The sequence below is a fragment of the Typopeltis vanoorti genome, chromosome 16, assembly GCF_054136105.1.
Source record: "Typopeltis vanoorti isolate ZY-2024b chromosome 16, IOZ_Tvanoo_1.0, whole genome shotgun sequence".
Classification (NCBI taxonomy): Eukaryota; Metazoa; Arthropoda; class Arachnida; order Uropygi; family Thelyphonidae; genus Typopeltis; species Typopeltis vanoorti.
In genome coordinates, this window is record NC_143564.1 from 71,554,207 (window position 1) to 71,578,815 (window position 24,609).

The 24,609-nt window shown below is 37.6% G+C and overlaps 1 protein-coding gene across 3 annotated transcripts in view; it reads left to right on the forward strand.

The window, feature by feature from the left end:
• Positions 1-24,609, forward strand: part of LOC150098121 (uncharacterized) — a 120,600-nt gene that overhangs the window by 34,612 nt on the left and 61,379 nt on the right. For all 3 annotated transcript variants that reach the window (XM_090406178.1, XM_090406179.1, XM_090406180.1), the window contains exon 3: positions 8,881-8,997. In XM_090406178.1, coding sequence (XP_090262304.1) covers positions 8,881-8,997 — 117 coding nt within the window. The remainder of the gene's footprint in view (positions 1-8,880; positions 8,998-24,609) is intronic.

Consider the following 24,609-nt stretch of genomic DNA (forward strand, 5'->3'; position numbering starts at 1 on the left):
TGCTCTACTTCTACACCAGCTCAAGTCAACCTACTTCCTGCAGAAATCCTTGCTCTGATAAGGAACAAAAACAGGCTCAGACGCCGCTATCACAACACGCTATCTCCGCAAGACCGTCGAGAACTAAACAGAGCGTCCAACCTAGTCCGTTACGCTTTAAAAGATCACAGAAACCAGCAATGGGAAAGAAAACTCTGTTCTCTCAAAACTGAAGATAATTCTCTGTGGAAGTTGACTAAAGCTCTCCGTACAGATCGCTCTAACATCCAGCCCATTCACGGAGAAAGAGGCCTTGTTTACAGAGATAACGAAAAAGCGGAAGCGCTCGTTCAAGCCCTGCAACTTCAGTGCCGTCCTAATTATGCACAAGCGGATCTAGTCTTCATAGAAAAGATACATCGTAGGGTACGTTCTGTACTTCGGCGATCTTGTAGCTGTGAAAATATCTGCCCCACCTCACCTAAAGAGGTCTATTCAATTATTAGGAAGCTTAAAAACAAAAAAGCCCCTGGCCCGGACGAAATTACCAACAAAACAATTAAAGCCCTCCCACACAAAGCTGTCATGCATTTAGTAGCGATTATCAATGCAATTCTGAGAATTCATTATTTCCCCTCAAGATGGAAACAAGCCGATATTTTCCTTATTCTCAAGCCTGGTAAAGCGCCTCAGATGCCACAAAGCTATAGACCCATCAGTCTTCTATCATGCCTAGGAAAAATAGCAGAAAGAGTCATTCTCAACCGACTTAATGAGGAGGTGAATAAAAATCACATAATTCCGAAAGAACAATTTGGCTTCCGTACTGGACATAGCACTACACAGCAAATTCACAGACTGACTGAGTTCATCACTACAGGCTTTAACTGGAAACAGCACACAGGAGCTATCTTTCTTGATGTTGCAAAAGCTTTCGATACTGTATGGCACAAAGGTCTCATCTACAAATTAATTGCAGCCAACATCCCTCTTTATCTTACCAAAATTATTAACTCCTTTCTACAGGACCGTAAAATTCAGGTTAAGTTGCGTGGAATTAGATCATCACTGAAAAAAATCACTGCTGGTGTCCCTCAAGGTTCGCTGCTCTCACCGCTTCTTTTTAACATCTTTGTTTCTGTTCCTAGCACATCACTAACCACTATAGCTAGTTATGCAGATGATATGGCTATTCTCAGCAGATCTCTCAGGCCTAATATAGCTACTCAGCGATTACAAACTGCAGCAACAAATTTAGAAGACTGGTTCAAAAAATGGAGAATATCTGTAAATGCCGATAAAAGCACTGCCATTCTTTTCACAAGAAGACAAGCATCTCATGTTGGAGAAGTTAAACTTTTTAACACAGCCATCCCATGGAGATCTAGCACCAAATATCTAGGCATTCAACTTGATAACCGTTTAAACTTTAACTCCCACATAGTTTACGCATGCAAAAAAGCAAACTCTGCAATAGTACAACTCTATTCTCTGCTCAATAGAAGAAGCCAAGTCAGTACTGATAACAAACTACGGATCTACAAAACAATTATCAGACCATCGTTAACTTACGGATCGCCGGCCTGGAGTCACACTTCCGCCACTAACATCCAAAAGCTACAAGTTATACAAAACAAGTGCCTCCGTATGATCTTCAACGCTCCGTGGTTTGTAAGAAATACTCTCTTACATCGAGATGCCGATATTCCAGATATTTCCACTTTCCTCCATAACAGTGCTGGTGCTCATTTTGCCAAAGCAGCTGTTCATCCAAATCAACTCATTCAAGAGTCATCTAATTATGACGAACACGATAGGTGGAAACATAAGCGCCCGAAAGCTGCTTTGCTTATCGATTCTGGTACCTCCGTACAACCCTAAATAGGGTGAGCCAGGTGCTCGCTAACACTTAATACAAGACTATTCCATACCGATTAAGGGATAGAAGTCCAAGGGACTGTAATCCATCAAGCCATATCAGGTTATCAGGTTATCAATCACCTGCAGGCCGCACGAGAAGATTCCTTCATTGTTGCGGCATTCTAGCTATGAAAGTTGTTCGAGATTTAAAAAAGTTTCTATTCATTTATGTATTATATTTTACATATTAGAAATTTAGAAGTGCCTGTATACTTTTCAAGGTTCTATTTGCGTTATATCGGCTTTGGCGCACAAAACTTTTGCACATAATATTATCAACAATACGTTGGTCAGAAATTCGTGACTATCGACGTAGGATGCACCAAATCAAGTTAATGTTAATTCCATTAAAGTGAGTAACTCATAGCTTAGCACTAGTAACTGGTAACTTTTATGGCAAGATGGATGACAGTCCCGGGGATTTTTATTGCTTCATCGCTAAGGAGTTGATTAAATGTATAAAAGATTATCGAGCACCTGCATCGCCCAATTTAGGGCTGTGTGAGAGCGCTTGTACCAATGAGCAGAGCTGCCTTCGGGGGCTTATGTTTCCATCTGTCGTTCTCATCGTAGTCGGATGACTCTTGAATCAGCTGATTGGGGTGAATAGCTGCCTGAGCGAAGTATGTATAGGCATTCTCGCGAAATAACGTGGGTATATCCGGTGTGTTAGCATCTCGATGGAGGAGAGCATTCGTGACAAACCACGGGGCAGCAAAAATCATACGGAGACACTTATTTTCAATCACTTGTAGTTTTTTGATGTTGCTGGGGGAAGTATGATCCCAAGCCGGTGATCCGTATGCTAGTGTGGGTCTGATGATTGATTCGTAAATCAGTGGCTTGTTTTCAGTGCTAACTTGGCTTCTCCAGTTGAGAAGAGTGTAGAGCTGGACAATTGCGGAATTGGATTTATTGCAGGCATATACAATGTGAGGATTAAAACTGAGGCGGTTGTCTAGTTGTATACCTAGATATTTGATTTTGGATTGCCATGAAATAGCTGCATTGAATAGTTTAATTTCTCCACAGTGAGATGTTTTCCATCTTGAAAAAAGTACGGCGGTGCATTTGTCAGCATTGACATCTATCCTCCATCTCTTAAACCATTTTTCCAGGTTTGTTGCAGCGTTTTGTAATCGCTGCATAGCTAAGTGCAGCCTGAGCGATCTGGTCAAAATTACCATATCGTCCACGTAGCAAGCCATGGTGATTCATGCCGTGCTTGGGACGTCTGCAATGTAGATGCTGAAAAGCAGCTGGGACAGCAGCGAGCCTTTGGATATGCAGTGATTCTTTGCATAGAGAATCTGAGTCCGCGCAGTATCACTTGGAATTTCCGGTTTTTTAGATAAGAGTCAATGAGTTTAGTAAGGTACAGGAATTTGGCTTTAATTAATTTGTAAATAAGGCCTTTGCTCTAAACTCTATCAAAGACTTTTGCAACATAAAGAAATATAGCTCCTGTATGTTGTCTCCAATTAAAACCAGTTGTTATAAACTCTCTCAATCTATGGACTTGCTGAGTTGTACTGTGCCCAGTACGGAACTCAAACTCCTTTTTTGGGCTAAGGCTGTTTTTGTTCACCTTATCTTGCAGACGGTTGAGAATAAATTTTTCCGCAATTTTTCCCAGGCATGAGAAGAGGCTGATAGTTCTATAATTTTGGGGGAACTGAAGTGCTTTCCCTGGCTTGTGAACGAAAATTATATCTGCTTGTTTCCAGCGAGTGGGAAAAGAATTGAATCTGAGCATTTAGTTTATAATGGCTACCATATGCATAACAGATTTATGTGGGAGCGTCTTTATTGTTTTGTTCAGGACTCAGGGCCTTTTTGTTGTTGAGTTTTTTGATAATAGAATAAACTTCCCTAGGCGAAATATGACAAATATTTTCGGGGTTGCAGGGCTGACAGAGGGCACAACAAACACCGGTGCATTTTGTCGATGAAAAGCAAATCCGTATGCGTGTAGTTAGGACTACATTGAAGCTCCAGGCCATCCGCGAAAGCTTCTGCCTTTTCATCATCTCTGTAAACTATGCCACTTTCTCCGTGAATGGGTTGGATGTTGGAACGATCTTTAGCCACTTTCCACAGCGAGTTATCCTCAGCTTTTAGGGAAAACAGCTTTCTTTCCCGCTATTGGTTCGTGTGATCTTTCAGTGCATAGCAAACTAAATTGGTTGCCCTATTTAGCTCTTGACAGTCCTGGGGAGATAACGTGTTGTGATAACTTCGTCTGATTCCGTTTTTATTTGGATTAGATTTAGAATTTCTCCAGAAAGCAGGTTGGCTTCAGCTGGGGTGGTAACAGTGGAGGCTACTGCCAAGCCAGTATGAATTGCACTTTCTAGATCATTGACCGCTGCGTCTATTTCTTCACAGGAGGAGATATTTGGTACTGAGCCTATAAGAGTGCGGACTCTGACATTGAATTCAGTGAAGCTAGTGCAGGTCTGACTGGGGATGTAGCCAGAACTAAGATCGTTAATCACCTGTAACTGGAATTGATGAGGTGTTCTTGAAGATGGCTATATATCCAGCACATCAGGTCTGCCTTGCGGTCCGTAGTGCAATGGTTCAACCGGACCTGCAATTGCGATGTTTCTTAGCATAACAAAGTCATAAAGAATTATCCCATTTTTATTGAAGCTTTTACTAATCCATAAGGGATGTTTTGAGTTGAGATCTCCCCCTCGATTTTTGCTTCGTCAGTGTCGAGCAGTTGAGAGAGATCAGAAGTTAAGAGAGGTTTGCAAGGAGGGTTATAAACTGAGTATAGTTTTAGGCTGCCTGCGTTATTGGTGTGAATTTCAATACCAGTTTCTTCCAGATTATTTGTAGTGGTCTTCTTGATTTCGTTATAATGGATGTTTTTCTTAACAAAAATAGCTGTGCCACCACTTCTGGCATTGCGTCTGTCATATTTGAGTAGTGAATAATATCTAATTTTATGATTGTCAGAGGGAAGAAGATGCGTCTCACTAATTAAGAGAATATCAATTCTGAAGTGGTCTGCAAATTCTTGTAGCTCCAGGAGTTTGTCACTGAGACAGTTAGCATTCCAGAATGCAATCAGTATGGAATTAATTGAGATAGTCGGATTACCCATTAAGCATTGTGAATATGACTTGGGTATTTTTCAGAAATTTGTTTGTATCACTCTGGTTGGGGTTTGTTTTGCTGAAAGCAGTTAATTAGCATCTCTCCTAGGGAAGCAACACAGTTTGATTGCTTGGAGCTGGTTCTGCTGGTTTCATGCGCGAGGCAACCGCTTCGGCGTACGACCTGTGAGTTTTAGTCCGGAGAGGATTTCGGCTGCGGGAAGTGTTGTATGATGATGTTGAAGCTGGGTGGAATGTGCAGCCTTTGTAGTTCGCAGGATGCAGACCGCCACAATTTGCGCACTTAGCAGGAGTAGTGTGTGGTTTGGAACATGTATGAAAGGGGTGTTTGTCTCTGCATTTTACGCACCTGTACTCTGCTCTACAGATCTTCAGTGCGTGCCCATATTTCTGGCAGCGGTGGCATTGCCCTGCAGATGTTTTCCCTCTAAGTGGTTGAGTCTTTATCACTAGATTACAAACAGTTTTGAGTCATAGATCTCTGTCTGATCCTTGCTGATTTCCACTAGAACCAGAGGCATGGGATGTTTGCATGCCCGATACATTCACGAGAATTTTATCGGCTCTAGGCCTTGTGACTTCAGGTCAGTGGCTATCTCTTCTGATGTTATCGTTTCCACTAGACCTCTGATAACAACTTTTATGTTTTTCTCGCTCTTTAGCTAAAATGTGTGGTATGGAATTTCCAGTTCGTCCATGAGTTTAGTAAGCTGACGGTAGTCCGATGCTCCTTCACGTTGAATATGGACTCCTTCATCGGAGTTTTTAGCCGAAGTAAATTTAATTTCAGAGTTCTTCATGACCGCAACTGTCAACCATTTCTCTTTAGCTTGTAGAATCACCGGTGTTACTCGCTCTTTGATCTGTGCCGCTGTGTCCATCGGTGCTTCGGGCTCTACAGCTGGAGCTCTTTCCGTCGCTTTTTTCTGCTGACTATCTGGTAGTCGTCAGGTTCTTCCAAGGATTGTGTGTCAACTGATGAGGCATTATCTCTGCTGTTGTCTTGAGAAGTGCTGAGGAAAAACTCATGCAATCCCCCAGATTGCCCAACAATGAGCAACCCAAAGGAATAAAAGCTCAGCTTTGTTCCCCTCAACAGGCTAACCCCATCACTGATAAGAACTCTCAGCGTTGGCTCTACCCAGTGGCAGGCTCACCCCACGGCTGAGGAAAGCCGCTCTAATTTCATCGATTTCACCTGAGGGGTAACAGCAACAGCCATGCCTCAGTTAGCTTCATGGGCTACAGCATTGCCATTCATTACCTCTGTACCTGGGTAACAGCAACAGCTATTCCTCAGTAAATTTCATTGGCTACAGCATTGCTATCCACCACCAAGCTTCCAAATGGCTTTGACCAAAAGGTCTTGTCAGTGGCAGCCAGACCCAGAGGTGGTGATCCTAAGGTGGAAATAATGCAGACATCATATCACCATATACCAGTTGCCAAAAGGTGTCAACACCTTATTATTAAAATTCTCTGGCTTAGAAATAGCTGATGGAAGTTTTTTCACTTGGCTATGCTACCAATTATATATTTGGTTTAATCCTTTATCCAAGTGTAAATATAAGAATTTTAATAATAAGGTGTTGACACCTTTTGGCAACTGGTATATAAGGATATGATTTCTGCATTACTTCCACCTTAGTATCACCATCTCTGGGTCTGGCTCCCATTGATGAGACCTCAATAAAAGTCAAAACCAGTCTGGGTAGTGGCCCTTCCCTTAATGCATAGCATTATACATGTCCACAAGATGTGCTTTGCATTATGGGAGATACTAAGGCAAGTGATCAGAACTTATTCCACTTTTACCATGAGTTTCCCCAGTCCTGAAAATACTTCAGGTGCAAACTTTGTTTGCTTACACTTGGATAAAGGAGTAAACCAAATATATAATTGGTAGCATAGCCAAGTGAAAAAACTTCCATCAACTTCCAAATGTCATTAATGTATAGATTGAATAATAATGGCCAAGGGCTGCTCATCTTTGTGGTACACCACTGGTAAGAAATCTTGCAGTGACATTCCCCATATGCACCTTTTTTTGATATCTGTCAGTCAGCCATCCTTTTATCCATGCTAATATTTTATAATTCATATTCTCCAATTTATACAACAGTCTTCTGTGCTGCATTCTGTCAAAAGCTTTAGCAAAGTCCAAAGTATCATGGTGTGTCCATTCCCCTTGTCTAACTCAATGGTAACATTATTATAGAACGTGAGCAAGTTGCTCAAACATGACCTTCCCCTAGTAAATTCATATTTTTCATTAGAAAGTACAGATTATCTGTCAACCCATTTCTGTATGAGAGTCCTAACCAGCTCTTCGAATAGTGTGATTGCATTTATGTAATCATACTTCTTAGGGAAGGAGAGGGTATGGAAATATAGGACATCTAGAACATTTTGAATTGAAACAGTCATTTGTTTTTCCTAATAAAAAAAAAAGCTTTGATCTTGCTTTGTGACATCAAATTGTTCTAGATGTCCTATATTTCCATACCCTCTCCTTCCCTAAGAAGTATGATTACATAAATGCAATCACACAGAATGACATCTATCAGTGAAGTTTTTATTCCTTTGTAAACATAATGGTTTAAAATAACATGAGGCCCAATGACATCATTACATGAACTTGGATTGTAACTTTTTGCATAAGCACAAATGGTTGCACAGCTAAAGTAATATGAAAGGTGAATATTATTGTTATTATTATATGAGCACCTCCATGGAGTCTGAAGGCTCATTGTGTGAGAACAAACTATCCACACAATATCTGTCATACCTCTCCTTGAACTCACTGACAGACAAAACACTCACAACTGATTCTGGCAATGCATTCCACTCCTTCATCACCCTTCAACCAAAAAATTTAGTCCTGATACCATCCTTGCTAATCACACTCTACTCAATTTCTAGGGATGACCTCTTGTACTGCCATCTCTAACCAACTGCTGAAATATTTCCCAATGATTAATCCTATAAAAACTCTTTTACTAATTTAAACTTTTCTATCATATCCCCTCTTTTCTGCCTATCAACCAACTTTTGGAACCCACAAACCTTCAATTTATCATTATAGAGGCATTCCACAGATCACTCCCCAACTTGGTTGTTCTTCTACACCACTTTCTCATCCACAAGAAATCCCAGCAACCCGACCTGGACACAGTAATCTCCAGATGTGAACATATCAATGCCTTATAAAGAGAAATGATAACTTCTTTTTCTCTGCATGTTCTTCAATAACCAAGATTAGGGCCCCAAAATCTTTTAGAAAGCATTAGAACATCTCTCTCTCTCTCTCTCTCTCTAAGAGTTAATCTTAGAGAGAGAGAATTGCTAATCTAGTTAGCTGAGTGAGTGGCTATCATCCCTGCACTCTAGTAAATAAATAGACGTTGGGTTTTAATTTCACTGTGGCATGGATATTTATGATGCTCTATGATATGTATATTTGCAGGGCTGAGCTTACACTTTTCCCAAGGTGGGCAGGGCTCAAGGAGAGTGCTTCGAGGGTCCCCCTCATTGCTGGAGCCCTTAAATTGGCTTTAATTTTTTGGGGACCCCAGCTAGAGCATTGTGTGCCTGTGAATAAGTATGGCCCTGCATGTTTGGTCTCTAGAGCAGGATTTCTTGATTATTCAATACTCAGCTCACCCACAATGCTAATGTATGACAGGTTTACAGCTACTTGTGTGTGTGTCTGGGGGCAGGGGGGAGGGTATTTGTATTAAAAAAATATATTTTTAAAAAAAAGCTACTCTGTGCTAATGTTTAGTAAGTACTAAAAATAATTTTATATTCCTCATAATTTGCTTTTTTTGTTTGTTTGTTTGCTTGTTTCCAGTTGCATGACACATGGGAAGAATGCTTTAAAAAAGAAAGCAACAAAGAGTTTGATACTTTTGATGAATTTGTGGATTATGTTTGTCACCATCTTCATGATATGCATGTAGGAGTTGTGGTAAGAATGATGTTTTATTATTTCCAGTAATTTGCATATCTCATATTTATATATTAAAATATTTTGGCAACAGCTGTGTCTTTAATATTAATAAATATAACATTAACTTCCCTTTTTTTGTTAAATAGGGTTATTAGCAAATAAAGATGTAGATTCTTAGTTATGTACAGCATCTTTATTTCCAGCTGTTTCAACCAGACACTTCATCCCTTTGTGGTATGTCAAATTTTGTAGATCCTCCACTAAAGTTTTTGCTTCTTAGGTATGTTCTGTCCTCTCCTGTCCTGTCAAGTGTCATCTCCCTCCAGGAGATTGACTATTATGAATCTCTACCTAAGATCATAATGTGTAGTAGAAAGATAATGAGGCTCTAATCACTTGCGTCTTGCAGTTAGTATTCTATGTCTGTAGATATGGATGTTCAGGGCCAATTTGTCTGTTTGGAGGGGCAAAAAACCCGAGTTTCCAAGAGAAAAATCCTCCACCTCTGTGTGAGACCAGATAACTTACCTTTGATTGAAAAGCCCTGATAAATATTCCTCACATCATCAGCAAGATTCAAACCCAGGTTTTTTTCCAACCAGAGGGTTCCATTGAAACAAACTGAAGTACAGAGGCTCACTCTTAGGTATAGGATTAGTTAAATGATTCCTTTTTTTTCACCTTTATACTCTCTTGCTCTTTCCCTTCCATAGCGCTCTCTCTCTCATACCAGTTTTAAAAAAAATAATAAAATAAATAAATAATAATAGTAATAATAATAAACATATAAGAATACCTAGATTGCAGTCATATTTTTAGATATATAAATAACCAGATTTCTCATATTCAACAGTTTCCTTTCATAATTTCTTTAAAATGCTGACTTAATATTTCCAATTTGAACATAAAAAAAAAAAAAAGAGTTTTCTCCCCCCCCCACACCCAACTACAGAGTGACAATTTATGGAAAATCTTACAGTGATTGGAGAAGATGATAAATATAAAATGACATGCAGCAAAGTCCAAGCATTTTTGAAATTTTTAGATTACAAATCTAACAAGTTATTTTTTTAAATAAAATCATTTAAATTTAAAAAGTAAAAAACTCTTGCTCTATATGTAACAAGAAGCTAGTCACAGATTTTTGTGATTCTGAAAACATAAGTCTTGTTATCTCTTTATGTATATATATATATATATATATATATATATATATACACACACACACACACACATGGATAATATATAGAAGATAATATAGAATTCAAAAAATTAACTACTGCCATTTATTTCTGAAAGGAATAGACAAGACGTTTTTACCCTAGCTAACTTTTGAAGACAGGTGGGCAGCCAGTCTCCACCTTTAACCATAACTTACAGTTGGATCAAGGCTGATTTTCATAAACATCCAAGGAGGAGAGTATGGCAGACTACTGCTGTCATCTCATTGTCCCTAACTATGCAGGGAGTATGTGTGAAGGCACCCATGAAGCAAGTGAGTGTGACAATGACCAACAACTGCAGAATCTAGTCTCTCTCTCCAGCAACAATATCAAATAGGATAGTCAATTCAGGAAGAAGATGGTTGAGGGCTTAAAGGAATCTACTGTTCCTATATACTAATGCCATAAGTATCAGGAACATGAGGGAGGAGTTTTCAGCATTCGTTAAGTGACCTTGCCAAGAATTATAGCCATTAGTGGCTAATAGATGATGTAATTACAGAGATAGAATATGAAGTATTAATAAGAATATGAAGTTTAGTATTTTATGGGAGGATAGAGAAGAAAGGATGGGGAAGAGTACTGCTGATGACAGCAGATAAATCGTAATCAAAAATAGGAGATAAGCAGGTGGATTGCAGTATTAGAATATTAGATCTGGTCATAGGATCAGAAGAGCAGTCCATAACCAACATAGCCGCATTGCCTCTGATTAAGAAGAGTGATCATGTGGTCTAGAAATGGGAGGTTGCAAAACATGGGGAATATTCTTTTGAGGTAGATAGCCTGATGTGAGATGGAGACCAGTAAAGCAAAATATATGGTTAGTTGCTGCTATGTGTCAGAGGGGGGGGGGGGAATGATGTGGAAGATATGTATCAGCAAATTAGTACAAATGAGTGCAGGCAGAATTGAAGTCCATAATTATTATGGACTTCAATTATGGAAGTATAGACTGGAAAGAGGAAAGATCACATGGCAGGAAGGAAATGGAATTTATACACCTACTGAGTGATAATTGCTTGAGGCAGCATGTGATGGAGGGGACTCGGGGTATTAGAATATTAGATCTGGTCATAAGATCAGAAGAGCAGTCCATAACCAAAGTAGTCACATTGCTTCTGATTAAGAAGAGTGATCATGTGGTCTAGAAATGGGAGGCTGCAAAACATGGGGAATATTCTGTCAAGAAGGGGGTGCATGTGGTACTAATGTTGTGATAATCACCTGCCTTATAGTTCCACATGTGGAACTTTTGAAGAAGTTTTTGAAGCTGTACCATGACATAAAAACCTGCAAGAGAAAGATGTTAGTGGCACATGGAAGATAGTTGAAGGACATCTGGAGGAAGCAATGTCATATTATATAGGTTATCCATCTAATTTCTACCTGATTAACCCAAAGTCATGAGAGTTAATCAGGTAGGAGTTAGATGGATGAGTAGTATCATTAAGCAGGAGCTACAAAGAAAGAAAGTGTTATGGAGAGTATATAAGGAGAAGGATGATCAGAAAGCTTACAGGCAGTACAAAGGTCAGGCACGAAAGGTGGCCAGCATGGTAAGTGAGGAAGAATCAAATTATCAGAAGAAACTGCATGCCAAAGGAAAGTCCAGAGTTCTTTCATTATATGGAAAGTAAGAGAAAGAATGACTGTGGAAGGATAACTTTGGCAATTGCTGATGGTAGCAAGGTGACGGAAGCAGATTAAAAAAAAATAAAAAAGTACAGTTCCTGAGTACATTAACATTAACATTTCTGGCTAGATGGGTGAAGCAAAATTGCTTTTCATATTCCCCTTTGTCTTGTAATGAAAGAACTTTGAATGGAGTGTTTGTGAGCTATATGCTCGCCCATTCAGGGCAGTGAAGTTAGTTGTGTTCAGCTGAACTTAAGATAGACTTTGGTCTTTTATATTTGTTGATTTCTGCTTCATTATATTCCAAGGCTTCCTTGATTAACGGGTTTGGATGGTTACTTGTCTTGGTAAAGAACTTCTCAGCTAGATTTATGAGAAAGGAAGAGATATAAGGGATATTAACTTCTCTATGGATCTGGGTGTTTCTTATAAACCAAGGGGCATCCAGAATCATCCTCATGCACTTATTCTGTAATCTCTGAAGTTTTAGAATGTTTGAATTTGCAGTGTGGCTCCATGCTGGGGATGCGTAAGTGATAACCGGTCGAATTACCATCTTGTAAATTGTTAATTTTGTTTGCGTGTCCAGTTTACTTTGTCTGTTGATCATAGGGTAGAGCTGCGCTAAGACGTTGGATGTCTTTGAGGTAATGTAACTAATATGGTTGCTGAATAAGAGTTTACTATCAAGAATCACTCCAAGATATTTAACTTCAGTCTGCCATGGAATCTTTACTCCCAATAAATAAATATCCTCCGTGGTATGGATTTTCTTTCTAGTAAACAATATAGCTGAGCTTTATAGCTGAGCTTTTCTGGGGGTTAACTTGGATCCTCCAGTCTGCCATCCACTTTTCTAAAGTGTGTATGCTAGTTTGTAGTCTTTTAGTTGCCAGTTTTGGGCTCAGTGATCTTGCCATCAGTGCAGTATCATCTGCATATAATGCAGTGAATGTTGTTCTTGGGTTCAGAGGGATGTCAGCTACACAGATTGAAAACAGAAAAGGTGCCAGAAGAGATCCCTGAGGTATGCCTGCCGAGATCATGCGTCTGGTCGAAACCGTTTCGCCAACCCTGACCTACATATATCTGTCTTTCAGGTAAGCATGTATTATTTTTATTAACTTGACTGGAAAGTTAAATTTTATCAGTTTGTAGAGAAGGCCTTGATGCCATACTTTGTCAAACGCCTTCTCTGCATCGATGAAGATGGCAGCTGTATTGAGTTTCCAGTTGAAACCTCTAGTAATGATTTCTACCAGCCGGTTCACTTGTTGAGCTGTACTATGGGCCCTACAGAAGTCGAACTGTTCATTAGGCAAAATTCCCAACTTATCTGTTTCTGCTTGGAATCTTGAAAGGATCACTTTCTCTGTCACCCTTCCGAGGATGGGCAATAGGCTTATGGGTCTGTAGCTTTCGGGAAGGTGAGCATTTTTTCCTGGCTTCTTCAGTGGTATGATTGTGGCTGTTTTCCATGTAGTAGGGAAATGCTGGAATCTAAAGATGGCATTTGTAATGTTGACGAGATGGACTATGGCCTTTCTTGGAAGTAGTTTTACTATTCTGTTAGTTATGCCATCCGGTCCTGGAGCTTTTTTATTGTTTAAACGGGAGATGATATATATCATTTCTGCCGGATTTGTAGGAGTGATATGTTCGGAGTTAACAGTGTTCTGTCTTAAGGTTGTCCTAACATGATGTGGACGTACATTTATTGCCAGCATACTAATAAATTATATTACAAACAAAAAAAAAAAAGTAGTATAAAATTCATACAAGTTAAATTGCAATATGTTTTTGGAAAGTTGCAAATTGCCAAGGACATAGTTAAGGAATTAAGTTACAGTGCTTCCAGAAAACTACGCAGAAACACATTCCAGTATAGAATATGTCCACTCCACCCTGAACTGCATTTCAGCTCTCACAATGTCATACCATGCTTAGCACCAAGTGATTCACAAGTTCTTTAGGCAAACTGACCCATTCCTCCTTCAGAGCTAGGATAAGGCCTTATTTATTTTCTGGAGGGGAATTTCAAGCAGCAATGCATCTCCCTATTGCTTCCCAAATGTGTTCTCTGGGGTTGAAATCTGGGGAGCTTGCTAGCTACTCAATTCGATTAATATTCACAGTCTCCAGCACCCCCACTTAAAATTTCACCATGGTGGTCAGTGAAATTCTAAGTGAGGGTGCTGCCTATACAAATAAAAATAAAAAAATTATTTTTTTCCTAATCAGTAACCAATTTATTAATAAATAAACCTACAGATTTATTTATTAATAAATTGGTTAATAATTAGGGAAAAAATAATTTTTTAATTTTTTATTTTGTATAGGCAGCATCCCCATTTAAAATTTCACCGGCCGGCACTGATCTCCACTGCTTAGGTATGATGTGGCGTGACATTGTCATCCATAAAAATGAATTCTTTGCCTACAGCACAACAAAACAACTGAACATGATGTTAAAGAATTTCATTACATTATTGCTCACCAGTCAGTCATTTTTCCAGCACTTAGCTCAGTGCGTTCATTGTGCATAATGTCTTCCCATACCATGACCCCCAGCACCACCCATATAAATTCCTTTCAAGAACATTATCTTGCAATGATAAGCTGTACCACTTTCATGTCAAATCAAGCATCGTTTAAAATTGGAGGAAAGACTAAAACTTTCATCTGTAAAGAGTACCTGTTGTGTCTTGTACAATTTTTATGGATACAACACCAATGAAAAAGTGCTCTATGATAGTCTGTGGATAAAGGGACACAGACTATAGGCCTACTTGTTGCAGACATCTTGCAACAGCTTGTTGAGATATCCACATTCCTGTGCTTGAATGGAGCCGACTTGAAAGCTGACCTGCCATACGTCTGGAAACATTCCAATGGTTTGAAAGGCTGCCCAGAAACTGAATACAATACTATATGAGATTCCAAACTCTTTGGCAATATCAGTAATTCTGCACCCTTCTTTCAAGCTTTCCAATAATTCTTCCTTGCATGAAATCATCTACAATGACGTCTTTGAGACATTACAAGACATTCAAGTTTTCTACTTGATTCATTCATGAAAAGAGCTTCCTTCAAACACAACTCACTTAGCTCAGCCTTTTGCCTGTGAATGCTACATGACCGCTCTGTGCGCATGATTCAAAAATATGAATGTGTACTCACTTTTTACTTGAAATCATCAGTTATACAAATTGCCACAGGCTGGTTCATCTGAATTTTTTGATTGTCATCGTCATCATAACACTAATTACAGGTATAGACCATATTGGTCTGTTCCAGTCTCATTATTATTATTACGGACAACTCCAAGTAGTCCTTAGAACTCATCGAGGGAGGACATAACATCATGTCAAGAACAACTATTCAACATTCACACAGTATCTATCATACTTTGCCTTGAACTCATTCATAGTCATGGCACCCACAACAGACTCTGGCAGCTTATTTCGCTCATTTACCACTCTCCGAGTAAAAACCCTAGCTCTAACATCCTTGCCCAGTTTCCATGTGGCCCCTACTCCTCTCCCCACCAGTCCTGTTCTCAAAAATATCCTCTGAATTAATTTTATAGAAACCCTTCAATAATTTGAATGTCTCAATCATATCACTCCTTTTCTGCCTATCCTTTTTTGAGGTCTACCCTGCCTTCTCTTTCCAATTGGCTTATATTTTAGTATTTGTTTAGGATGTTGGGTGTTGGCCATTCGGTTTACATGTTCATTTTTGTTTATAATTGTTTAGTTTTTCTTCTATTGATTTTGTTTTTAGTTCTTTTAAAATGTCTTCGTTCCTTTTTTGATCTAATAATGTGTATTTTGCAGTTCTTCTCATAAATCTCATTTTGCTTGTTTTTATTCTTTGTTTATTGCCTAAATTTCACTGCCATATAATAATATGGGCATTGCTGAAGTATTGTATATTTTCAAGCGTGTTTCTTTTTTGTACTATATTTGGATTAAGTGTTCTATTTATCAGGCCTATAATCTGTAAAAATTTTGAAGTTTTTAATTTTATGTCTTTTTCTCCTTCATATGATATTTCACATCCAAGATAACTGAAAGTATTTATATGTTCTATTATTTTATTATTAATAGCTATTTTGCTTCTAACTGGAGTTTGTCTATAAAATGCCATTGTTTTAGTTTTATCTATGGAAATTTTCATTCCAAACTGTTCTACTATAATGTTTAAATTATATATTGCTCTTTGTAAATTGTCTTCCTTATCTGATCATCTGCAAATAATAGCATATTTATTTCGTTATTCTGGGAAATTTCTATACCTTGATCGTTTAAGGTGTTCCACTGTATTAATATTTCATTAATGTAAATATTGAAAAGTGTTGGAGACGGAAAGCATCCCTGTCTTACTCCTTGATTTATAGATTGTTTTTCAGACAACTTTTCATTTATTTTTATTTCATTAACTTTATATGTATTCAATATTGCATGTAGAAAATATTAGGTATATTTATTCTTTGTAATATATCAAATGGTATATATCTTTTTACTTTGCCAAATGCTTTTTCGTAATCTATAAACAAAAGATGAGTTTCCAAATTAAATTCTCTTCTTTTTTCTATAAGTAGTTTTAAACATAAGCTGCATCCATTGTAGAGCATCCTTTTTTAAATCCATTTTGACATTCTAATAATATTTTTTCACTGTATATTTTTAGTTTTTCATTAAGTATTCTGCTATATATTTTGTATCATGTATTAACATAAACTAATACCTCTGTAGTTAGCAGGTTTTGTTTTATCCCTTTTTTTAAATATAGGTATTACTATGCTTGTATTCCATTCTATTGGTATTTGTCCATTTGTATATATTTTATTTAAAAATTTTAGTAATCTTTGATGAAATTTTTTTTCCAGCAAATTTATACAGTTTGGAGTTTATCCCAACTTCTCCTGCTGATATGCCATTTTTTATTTTATTTAGGTTATCCTTTAATTCTTTCATTCTTATCATATCATTTAAGGTATTTTGTAAGTTTCATTTTAAGTTTCATAACTCTTTGTAAAAGTAATCATTTTCTTCTTCTTTTACTTCTTCAAGAACATACACTCGAACTACTGTTACATTTTCTTTATTTAATTTTAATCGCACTTCTAATATTCTTTCATTCCATTATGTATAATGAATTATTTTTGCTTTAATTGATTTATGGATCCAAATCATTACACCAGCTTTTGCATGCATTTGTTTGTCCCCTCCACTATATATGATATTGTAGTTAGCTGTTTCTTTTGTTCCTTTAAGTTTCTTTTTTGTTTCTGTAAGAACTGCAATTTCTATATTTTTGTCATTTAAAATTTTATGTAATTCTTCTTCTTTATTTAAGTATAAAGAGCTAATAAGCTTCATTTCGGCAATGAAAACATTACTTAAATTAAGGGGATATTAAATCCCACATAGTTTTAAAACCGAATAAGAAACTCAAAGATTGGAATCATATTCGGCAAGAAACTCTCTGATTCCAATCTTTGAGTTTCTTATTCGGTTTTAAAACTATGTGGGATTTAATATCCCCTTAATTTAAGTAACTTCTTCTTTATGTTTATTAAAACAACACATAAGTCCACAGTAATAACTTTAATTAATAAATAAGGTAGATATTTCATACTAAAACTAATAGTACATCTTCAGTGTTACAAACAGATAGGAATAGAATACAAGTAACAAACATTCGGTGGATCACCTATTAAAATGTTGTCGCTAGCTAGGAAATGAAAGAAATTAATAAATAATTAATATTTAAGATAATTAGTTTTTTAATGATTACATGAAATAAAAGTCGCCCAGATCTTCGAGAGAGAGAGAGAGGCAATCATTTCAATTTAAATTCGGTCAGTGTAAAAAAGCTTCACAACTTTCTTTAAAGAGGCGTTCATATTTGAACCTGCATCTATGAAGGAGAATAGCTTTATCCCACTGGATATTATGGGTAGTGGTAATACTGTGTTGTGCTAGACCAGACCTCTGAGGTTTGCTGTCATTAATATAATATTGATGTTTTTAATTCTTTTTTCCATAGAACGGCCAGTTTGTCCAAAATAAGAAACATCGCATTCACAAGGAATTTGGTAAACGCCAGCCAAAGACAGAGATGACAGTTTATCTTTTGTAGAAGGCAATAAGGAAGAAATTTTGTTGATAGGAATATAAGTGGGAATCAATTGGTACTTTTTTAAAATTCTACCTTATAGGTTCTGAGATTCTTGGAATGGTATCGGAACATAAGATTCAATTATCTGTTTTCAATTATTTTTATTTATTTATTTTTTTAAATAATTATACTATGCCACAGGTCCCTCTAAAAATAAGAATTCTTCTTTATGTGCTATGCTTCTAATGTTCCATGTAGCATATTTCACCACGTTTTTCTTTTTCCAAAGTTTCTTAACCTTTTTCAGTTTGTGGTCATTTCCCATGTTTTCTGTCCGGTTTGGATTTCATTGAGACTTGAAAGTAATATGTGTTTCCCTATGTCAACTGATATATATATATATATATATATCAGGGGTGAATTGTCCATGCTTGCTGTGCAAGCTCATTAATTGAGAAAGAAGTAATATTTATTTGTTAATAAATGCATGCATTTATAAGCATTCCATTAAGGCTTTTATTTTTGTAGACAGAAGATGTCTTAAGCTTGCACGGAAATAATTGAGCTTTGTGTTGTGTATAGAAGGCTGATGCTTGCTCGTCTAGTCAAAGCTACCTTGGCTTGCTCAGTTGTAGGAGCTTCCAGGTCCTCACAGCAGTACTGTGATTTCATGCGCGCACATAGCCATTTCACGTCGTCTCACTCTTAAACGCAGGCCATACGCAGTCAACATAGCTCTAGCCAGTGAGCTTCAGCCAGCCTTTACAAGTGTGCATGTTGCTTGGGAAAATTAAGTTACAACCAACTTTTTATGATGATGTTATTGACCAGTTCATAAAGAAGAACCGTAGGGTAGAATTTGTATTCAAGTAGTTAAATTGAAAAAGATAGAATATCATTTGTTGAATATACATGTGGGTATTTTGTAGTTAAGTAATTTGTACTTAAATATAATATTTCAATATAGTTTGTAGTGTTCTTTCTGCAGTATTTGAATAATGGTGGCAGCCACAATTCAGTTTGCAGTGGCTTGTCACCAAGTCTGCCACATTTAAGGATTACATTTTGAACAGCATCCTATGGAATTTTGTGGTATGCTGTGCTTGCAGCATCTCATGTACGCATGTACATGTGAGATGTGGCAATCATATGGCATGTACGCATCTTAGAAGTTAGAAATGTGGCATGTGAGAGACCGGAGAGTGCATGTCTACGGAAATTGTAGAAAATGAAATGAACTTTGTGATTCAGAAATTAGCATAACGGACCTTGGCAGCATTACATCAGAAACGGGTGAATTGTGAATGAAAATATAAAAGTAGGGAATGTAGTAGGTTTGAAGCATCGTGAAGGTTTCAAAAATGAAGTTGATTGAGAGGATGAATGTCGAGTGAGAGTAGGTGGCTTGCTGAGAGAGAGAGAGAGATGTGCTGAAAGAAGAAATGGAATGTGTTGAGAAGCGTGAAAGAAGAGATTAGGAGACTAGAAACAAAAAGCAAATCATAGTAGGAGTGAGAGAGTTATGGGAATGGTAGAAGAGAATAGAACCAGTGAAAGAGAGGAAATGAGAGAAAGGCAAGACAGTGCAGGAACCAGAGATTGAGAGATGATAGGACAGCAAGTAAGTAGGGGGAACAAGGAAAGAAAGCGTCAGAGGAGAGAGTGAGGGATGCAGGTGAGCAAGAAAGAGACAGAGTGGTAAGAGGTGTGATGTATGGAGACTCGATGATCCAAGGTGTGCAAGACAGAATGCCAGAAGAGTGTTTTCCTGGAGGAATGATTGATAATGTGACTATGACAGTTAAGTGAGGTGAAAGGGTGGATGAGATGATTGTGATGGTGAGCACAAACGACTTGAAAAACAGTGTGAATCAGGTGGCAAGAGATCGATCTGAGATTCATATTTGAGATTGTATGGAACATAATTAAGAGAGTGAAGATAGTGAGTGTGTTGCCCAGGTATGATATGTACAAAAGAGCATCAATAATGAATAGTATGATAGTCAGAATGTGCGGAAAGAGGCTTGGGCGAGTACATAGTCAATGCTGGGAAACTAGAATTATCAGGATGGATGATAGCGGAGTGGGGGGGTGGGGAACCTCTTGCGGGAATAGTCACTTGGGAGAAGGGGGAAATACATCATGTAATGCTGAATACAGTGGAGTCTGGAGGATATAATGATAGGTATAGAAACAGTGACAATGCCGTGATTCTTTACACAAATGATAAAAGTATCTGGAATAAAAGAGATGAATTGATGGCACTGATAGCATCAGCCTGCCCAAAGATTATTGGGATCTCTGAGACATGGTTAACGGAAAATGATATATTGATGGGAATAGAAGTAGCAGGGTATAGCATGTTTCCACAGGATAGAAAGGGCAAATGCGGTGGTGGAGCTGCTTATGATAAGTGATGAGTTATGTTCTCTCAGAGTGGAGGATTTGGAAGGCATTTCAAAAACTGGTACTAATGGTTTTGAGAGCATATGGTGTGAGGTAGATGTAGGCAGGACAGGACATTTAGTGGAATGTTGCTATAAGCCAGAGAACATAGAGAGTGAAGAACAGGAGATGTTTAGGCATTTGAGCTTGGAGAGTGCAAAAAGAATGATTGTTATGGGAGCATTCAACTATAGTAGTATAAATTGGGAAGTGAAAACTATGTAATAGTAAGGGAATGGAATTTCTCGAATTCTTGAGGGACAAATGTTGTAGACAACATATAGTAGAAAGAATACGAGGTTCAAGAGTTTTAGATTTGGTCATAGCATCAGAAGATCTGATTCTGAGATGGCATCTCTGCACTTGATTGGAGAGAGTGACCATGTGGTTTTCACTTGGAAGATGAATAGACATGCAGAAGCATCAAAGAGACAGGAATGTATGTGGAATTATAAGGCAAGTGATCATAATAGTCTTAGAAATCAGCTTGGGGCAGTTCTATAGAGTGAGGAACTGGAAGGGTGAGATATCATCAGTGCTTGGGAATTGGAAATGAAAGAATATTTATTAGCAGTAATAGCAAGTTGTCTACCACAAATGAAGAAGAGAACATAATTTGGTGTAAATTGGATAACAAACAATATCAAATGGAAACTGCAGGTAAAAAAAAAAAATAAAAAAAAAATAAAAAGTTATGGAAGAGATATAAAGAGAGCAGATGCATGAAGAATATAAGATTGGCCAGAAGAGTCACTAGTATGGTAAGGAAGGCAAAACTAGAATATGAGAAGAGACTGGCCTTGAGATCCAATGAAAATCCTAAGGAATTCTAAAATTATGTGGCTAGTAAGAGGAGAAAATATGGAAAATGTCATTTTTGGATAAAAATAGGAATAGAGTGACTGATGCAAAGAACATAGTGGAGTTGATCAGTGAACACTTTATTTGGGTATTTATTATTATTACTACTACCTCAAGACCTCATGGAGTCAAAGAGGGATTCGGTAGGTTTGAAGTGTAAGATCAGAAGTGTAAGAAGAGAGTGTGTTTCAAATACTGGGTACTCTGGATGTCAATAAAGCAATGGGACTGGATTGGATTTTGCCATGGATTTTGAGAGAATGTGCTAAAGAACTGACAGCTCTATTGACCTGACTTTTGAATGACAGTCTAGCCACAGGAAAGGTTCACAAGGATTGGAAACAGGGTAAAATAAGTGTCATTACATAAGGGTGGAAGCAGATCAGAAGTGTCAAACTATAGACCAGTTTGTACTTCATTGTTAAGATTTTGGGGAAATTAGTGAGGGATATTGTTTACAGCATTGGGCAGATGAGAGTAATCTTATCTGTGAGAGTCAGCATGGATTTGTTAATGGGTGCTCTTGTTTTAGTAATCTGATTACCTTTTATAACAAAGGGAAAAGAGTGATTGATGAGGGAAAAGCATATTTGACAGACTGCCATGTCAGAAACATTAATCCCACTAGCTGCCAAGTCTCTAAGTCAACAGCAGACAATCTTGGATTCATTTTGCTTTTCCTAACTAGTAAACAATCTTGAGTAAGTGTAGTTTTCCTTTTTCTCCCACATTTTCTTTCTGTCAGGAGAAAGGTACCTATCTCCTTAAACTCTTTAAAATCACATTAACAGTACCCAAATTAACAGTATATATTTTATAGGTCCACAAAATGAATAAAACACTACGAATTTCCACTTGTTTACACTATTTAAAATGCACAACACTATTAATAAACATCGTAAAGACAGTTAAAACACACTGCACTCGACCAAAATAGGGAACTAAAACCAAAAACAGTAAACTGAAATCTAAACCAAAATTATTGTGAACTGAAACAAAAACTTGACAAAAATTCAGCTTCTTTGGATTAATTTGTTTGTTACTGTAGATCAGTTCACTGATATGGAGCTCAAAGGCCTTAGAATTATTTTAATGGAGGAAAGCATGACAGAAAATAGATGATAGGCAAATATTTTTATGCCTAGTTTTTTGTGGACTCCCTCCCCACTGAGAGTTTTTTATTACATCTCATCTTTATCCCTCAAATAAAACTTTGCATAAAAATTCTTTACATATATCCCTAAAAATACTTTGCATTCAGTTTAAAGCATCTAAAACTAATTATATGAATTTAAATACAAAGCCTGTTAACAAGTGATTTATATCACTGCACAAAGTAAATGCTTTTCTGACATTACATGACATTGTAAAGCATATGTGACTCTTGTGATTCTATCATTCTCCAACAGTTCATTTTCTTCAGAAAACTATTTGGATCAGGCACATACTGATGAATTATTCATTACACCTCTCCCATCAACTTGCTCCAGAATATGGAATATCGCTGCAGACATTTCCTAAGTTTCTGAAATGTTATTATTATCGTTATTATTTCAATAACCTCCATGAAGTCAATAGGCTCACTGTAGGAGGCACACTCAACCAACAACATGTATGTCATAATGGACTTTAAAGTTATTAACACTATCTGTATTCACAATGCAGTCTGGCAATATATTCCACTTACCAACTCTCCATATAAAAAATCTGCTCCTCACACCGTTCTTCACCACATTTTTATACAAATTCCAGTGATGGCTTCTCATTCTTCCCATCTTAACATCCACCTGTTTTTATAATTCCACCTTATCCCTACATATATTAATCTGGTAGAATCCCTTAACTAAAACCTGAAGGTCTCAATCATATCTCCTCTTTTCCTCCTATCCACCAAACTCTATAATCCACATTCCCTCAACTGCTCTGCATAATCAACATTCCAAAGTCCCAATATCATTTGGTCATTCGTCTTTGGACACTCTCTAGTGTTTCCACATCACAATGAAAACTAGGTGACAATATTTGAACACAATAATCCATGTGTGGTTGGATCAGTGCTTATGTAGAGGCACCACCACCTTATCCCTACATGTCAATGTATTTTTATCACAGCAGCAATACGATGTGCAGTCTTCACAACACTTGCAGTATGCTCTCGGAACTTTAGTCTACTGTTTGCCATCATCCCAAGATCCCAAATCTCATCCAGTTCCTGAAGTACGGCTCTACCAATATAGTACATAGCCTTACATCTCTGTACTCCAAAGTGTAATGCTTTGTATTTATTAATATTTAAACTATAATCCCACCCATCTTTTCAAGCTAAAAGTCTTTTCAAATCTTCCTGTAGAGGAATTAACATCAGTAATAATTCTGATAATTCTACCTAACTTTGCATCATCAGTAAACATTTGAGGATCCCCAGTCAGTTCACATGAAATATCATTAACAAATGAGTTAAACAGTAAGGACTCAAGAACAGAACCCCCGAAGCACACCACTGGTCACCTTCCTTTTCTGAGACTGCTCCATCATACAACACAACTTGCTGGTATGTTTCAGAAAGGCAATCTTCAATCCATCTAACCATTCTGTTACCTAATCCCATCTTCTGCAGTTTACACACTAATTTGTCATGTGCTATCTATAAAATACCTTTGCAAGGTACAAGACTGTATACAAATCTCCCTTATCCAGTGCATTTGTCATCTTATCATAAAATGTAAGCAGATTGCTAAAAGAAGAGCTGCCCTTTACAAACGATGCTGACTATCATAGAGAATATTATATTATTATTACCATTATTATTCAGGCCTCCATGGAGTCAAGAGACTCATAGCGACAGGGCCTTCCTAGGAAACACAAAGTCTATCATACCACTCCTTGAACTCACTGACCGTTCTTGCTCTCACCACTTTATCAGGCATTGCATTCCACGGTTCAACCACCCTCCACGCAAAGAAACCACTCCTCACCGTCTTGCTCACAGCTTCCGTTCGTAACTTCCATGGATGGCCCCTTGTTATTGCTCACTCCTTCCTGCTGTTCCACCAAGTGAAAGAACTCCTGTGTCAACCCTGTAACTGCCTCTCAACAGTTTAAAAGTCTCGATCATATCACCTCTCCTTCTTCTATCCACCAAACTCTGCAGTTCACATTCCCTCAGCCAATCCTCATAACTAACATTGTACAGTCCTGAAACCATCTTTGTTATCAGCCTCTGTACCCTTTCCACAGTTAATTTATCCCCATCAAATCCTGGAGACTAAATTTGAGAACAATAGTCTTAGTGTGGTCTGATCAGTCTTATACAACGGAATGATAACTCTTTTAT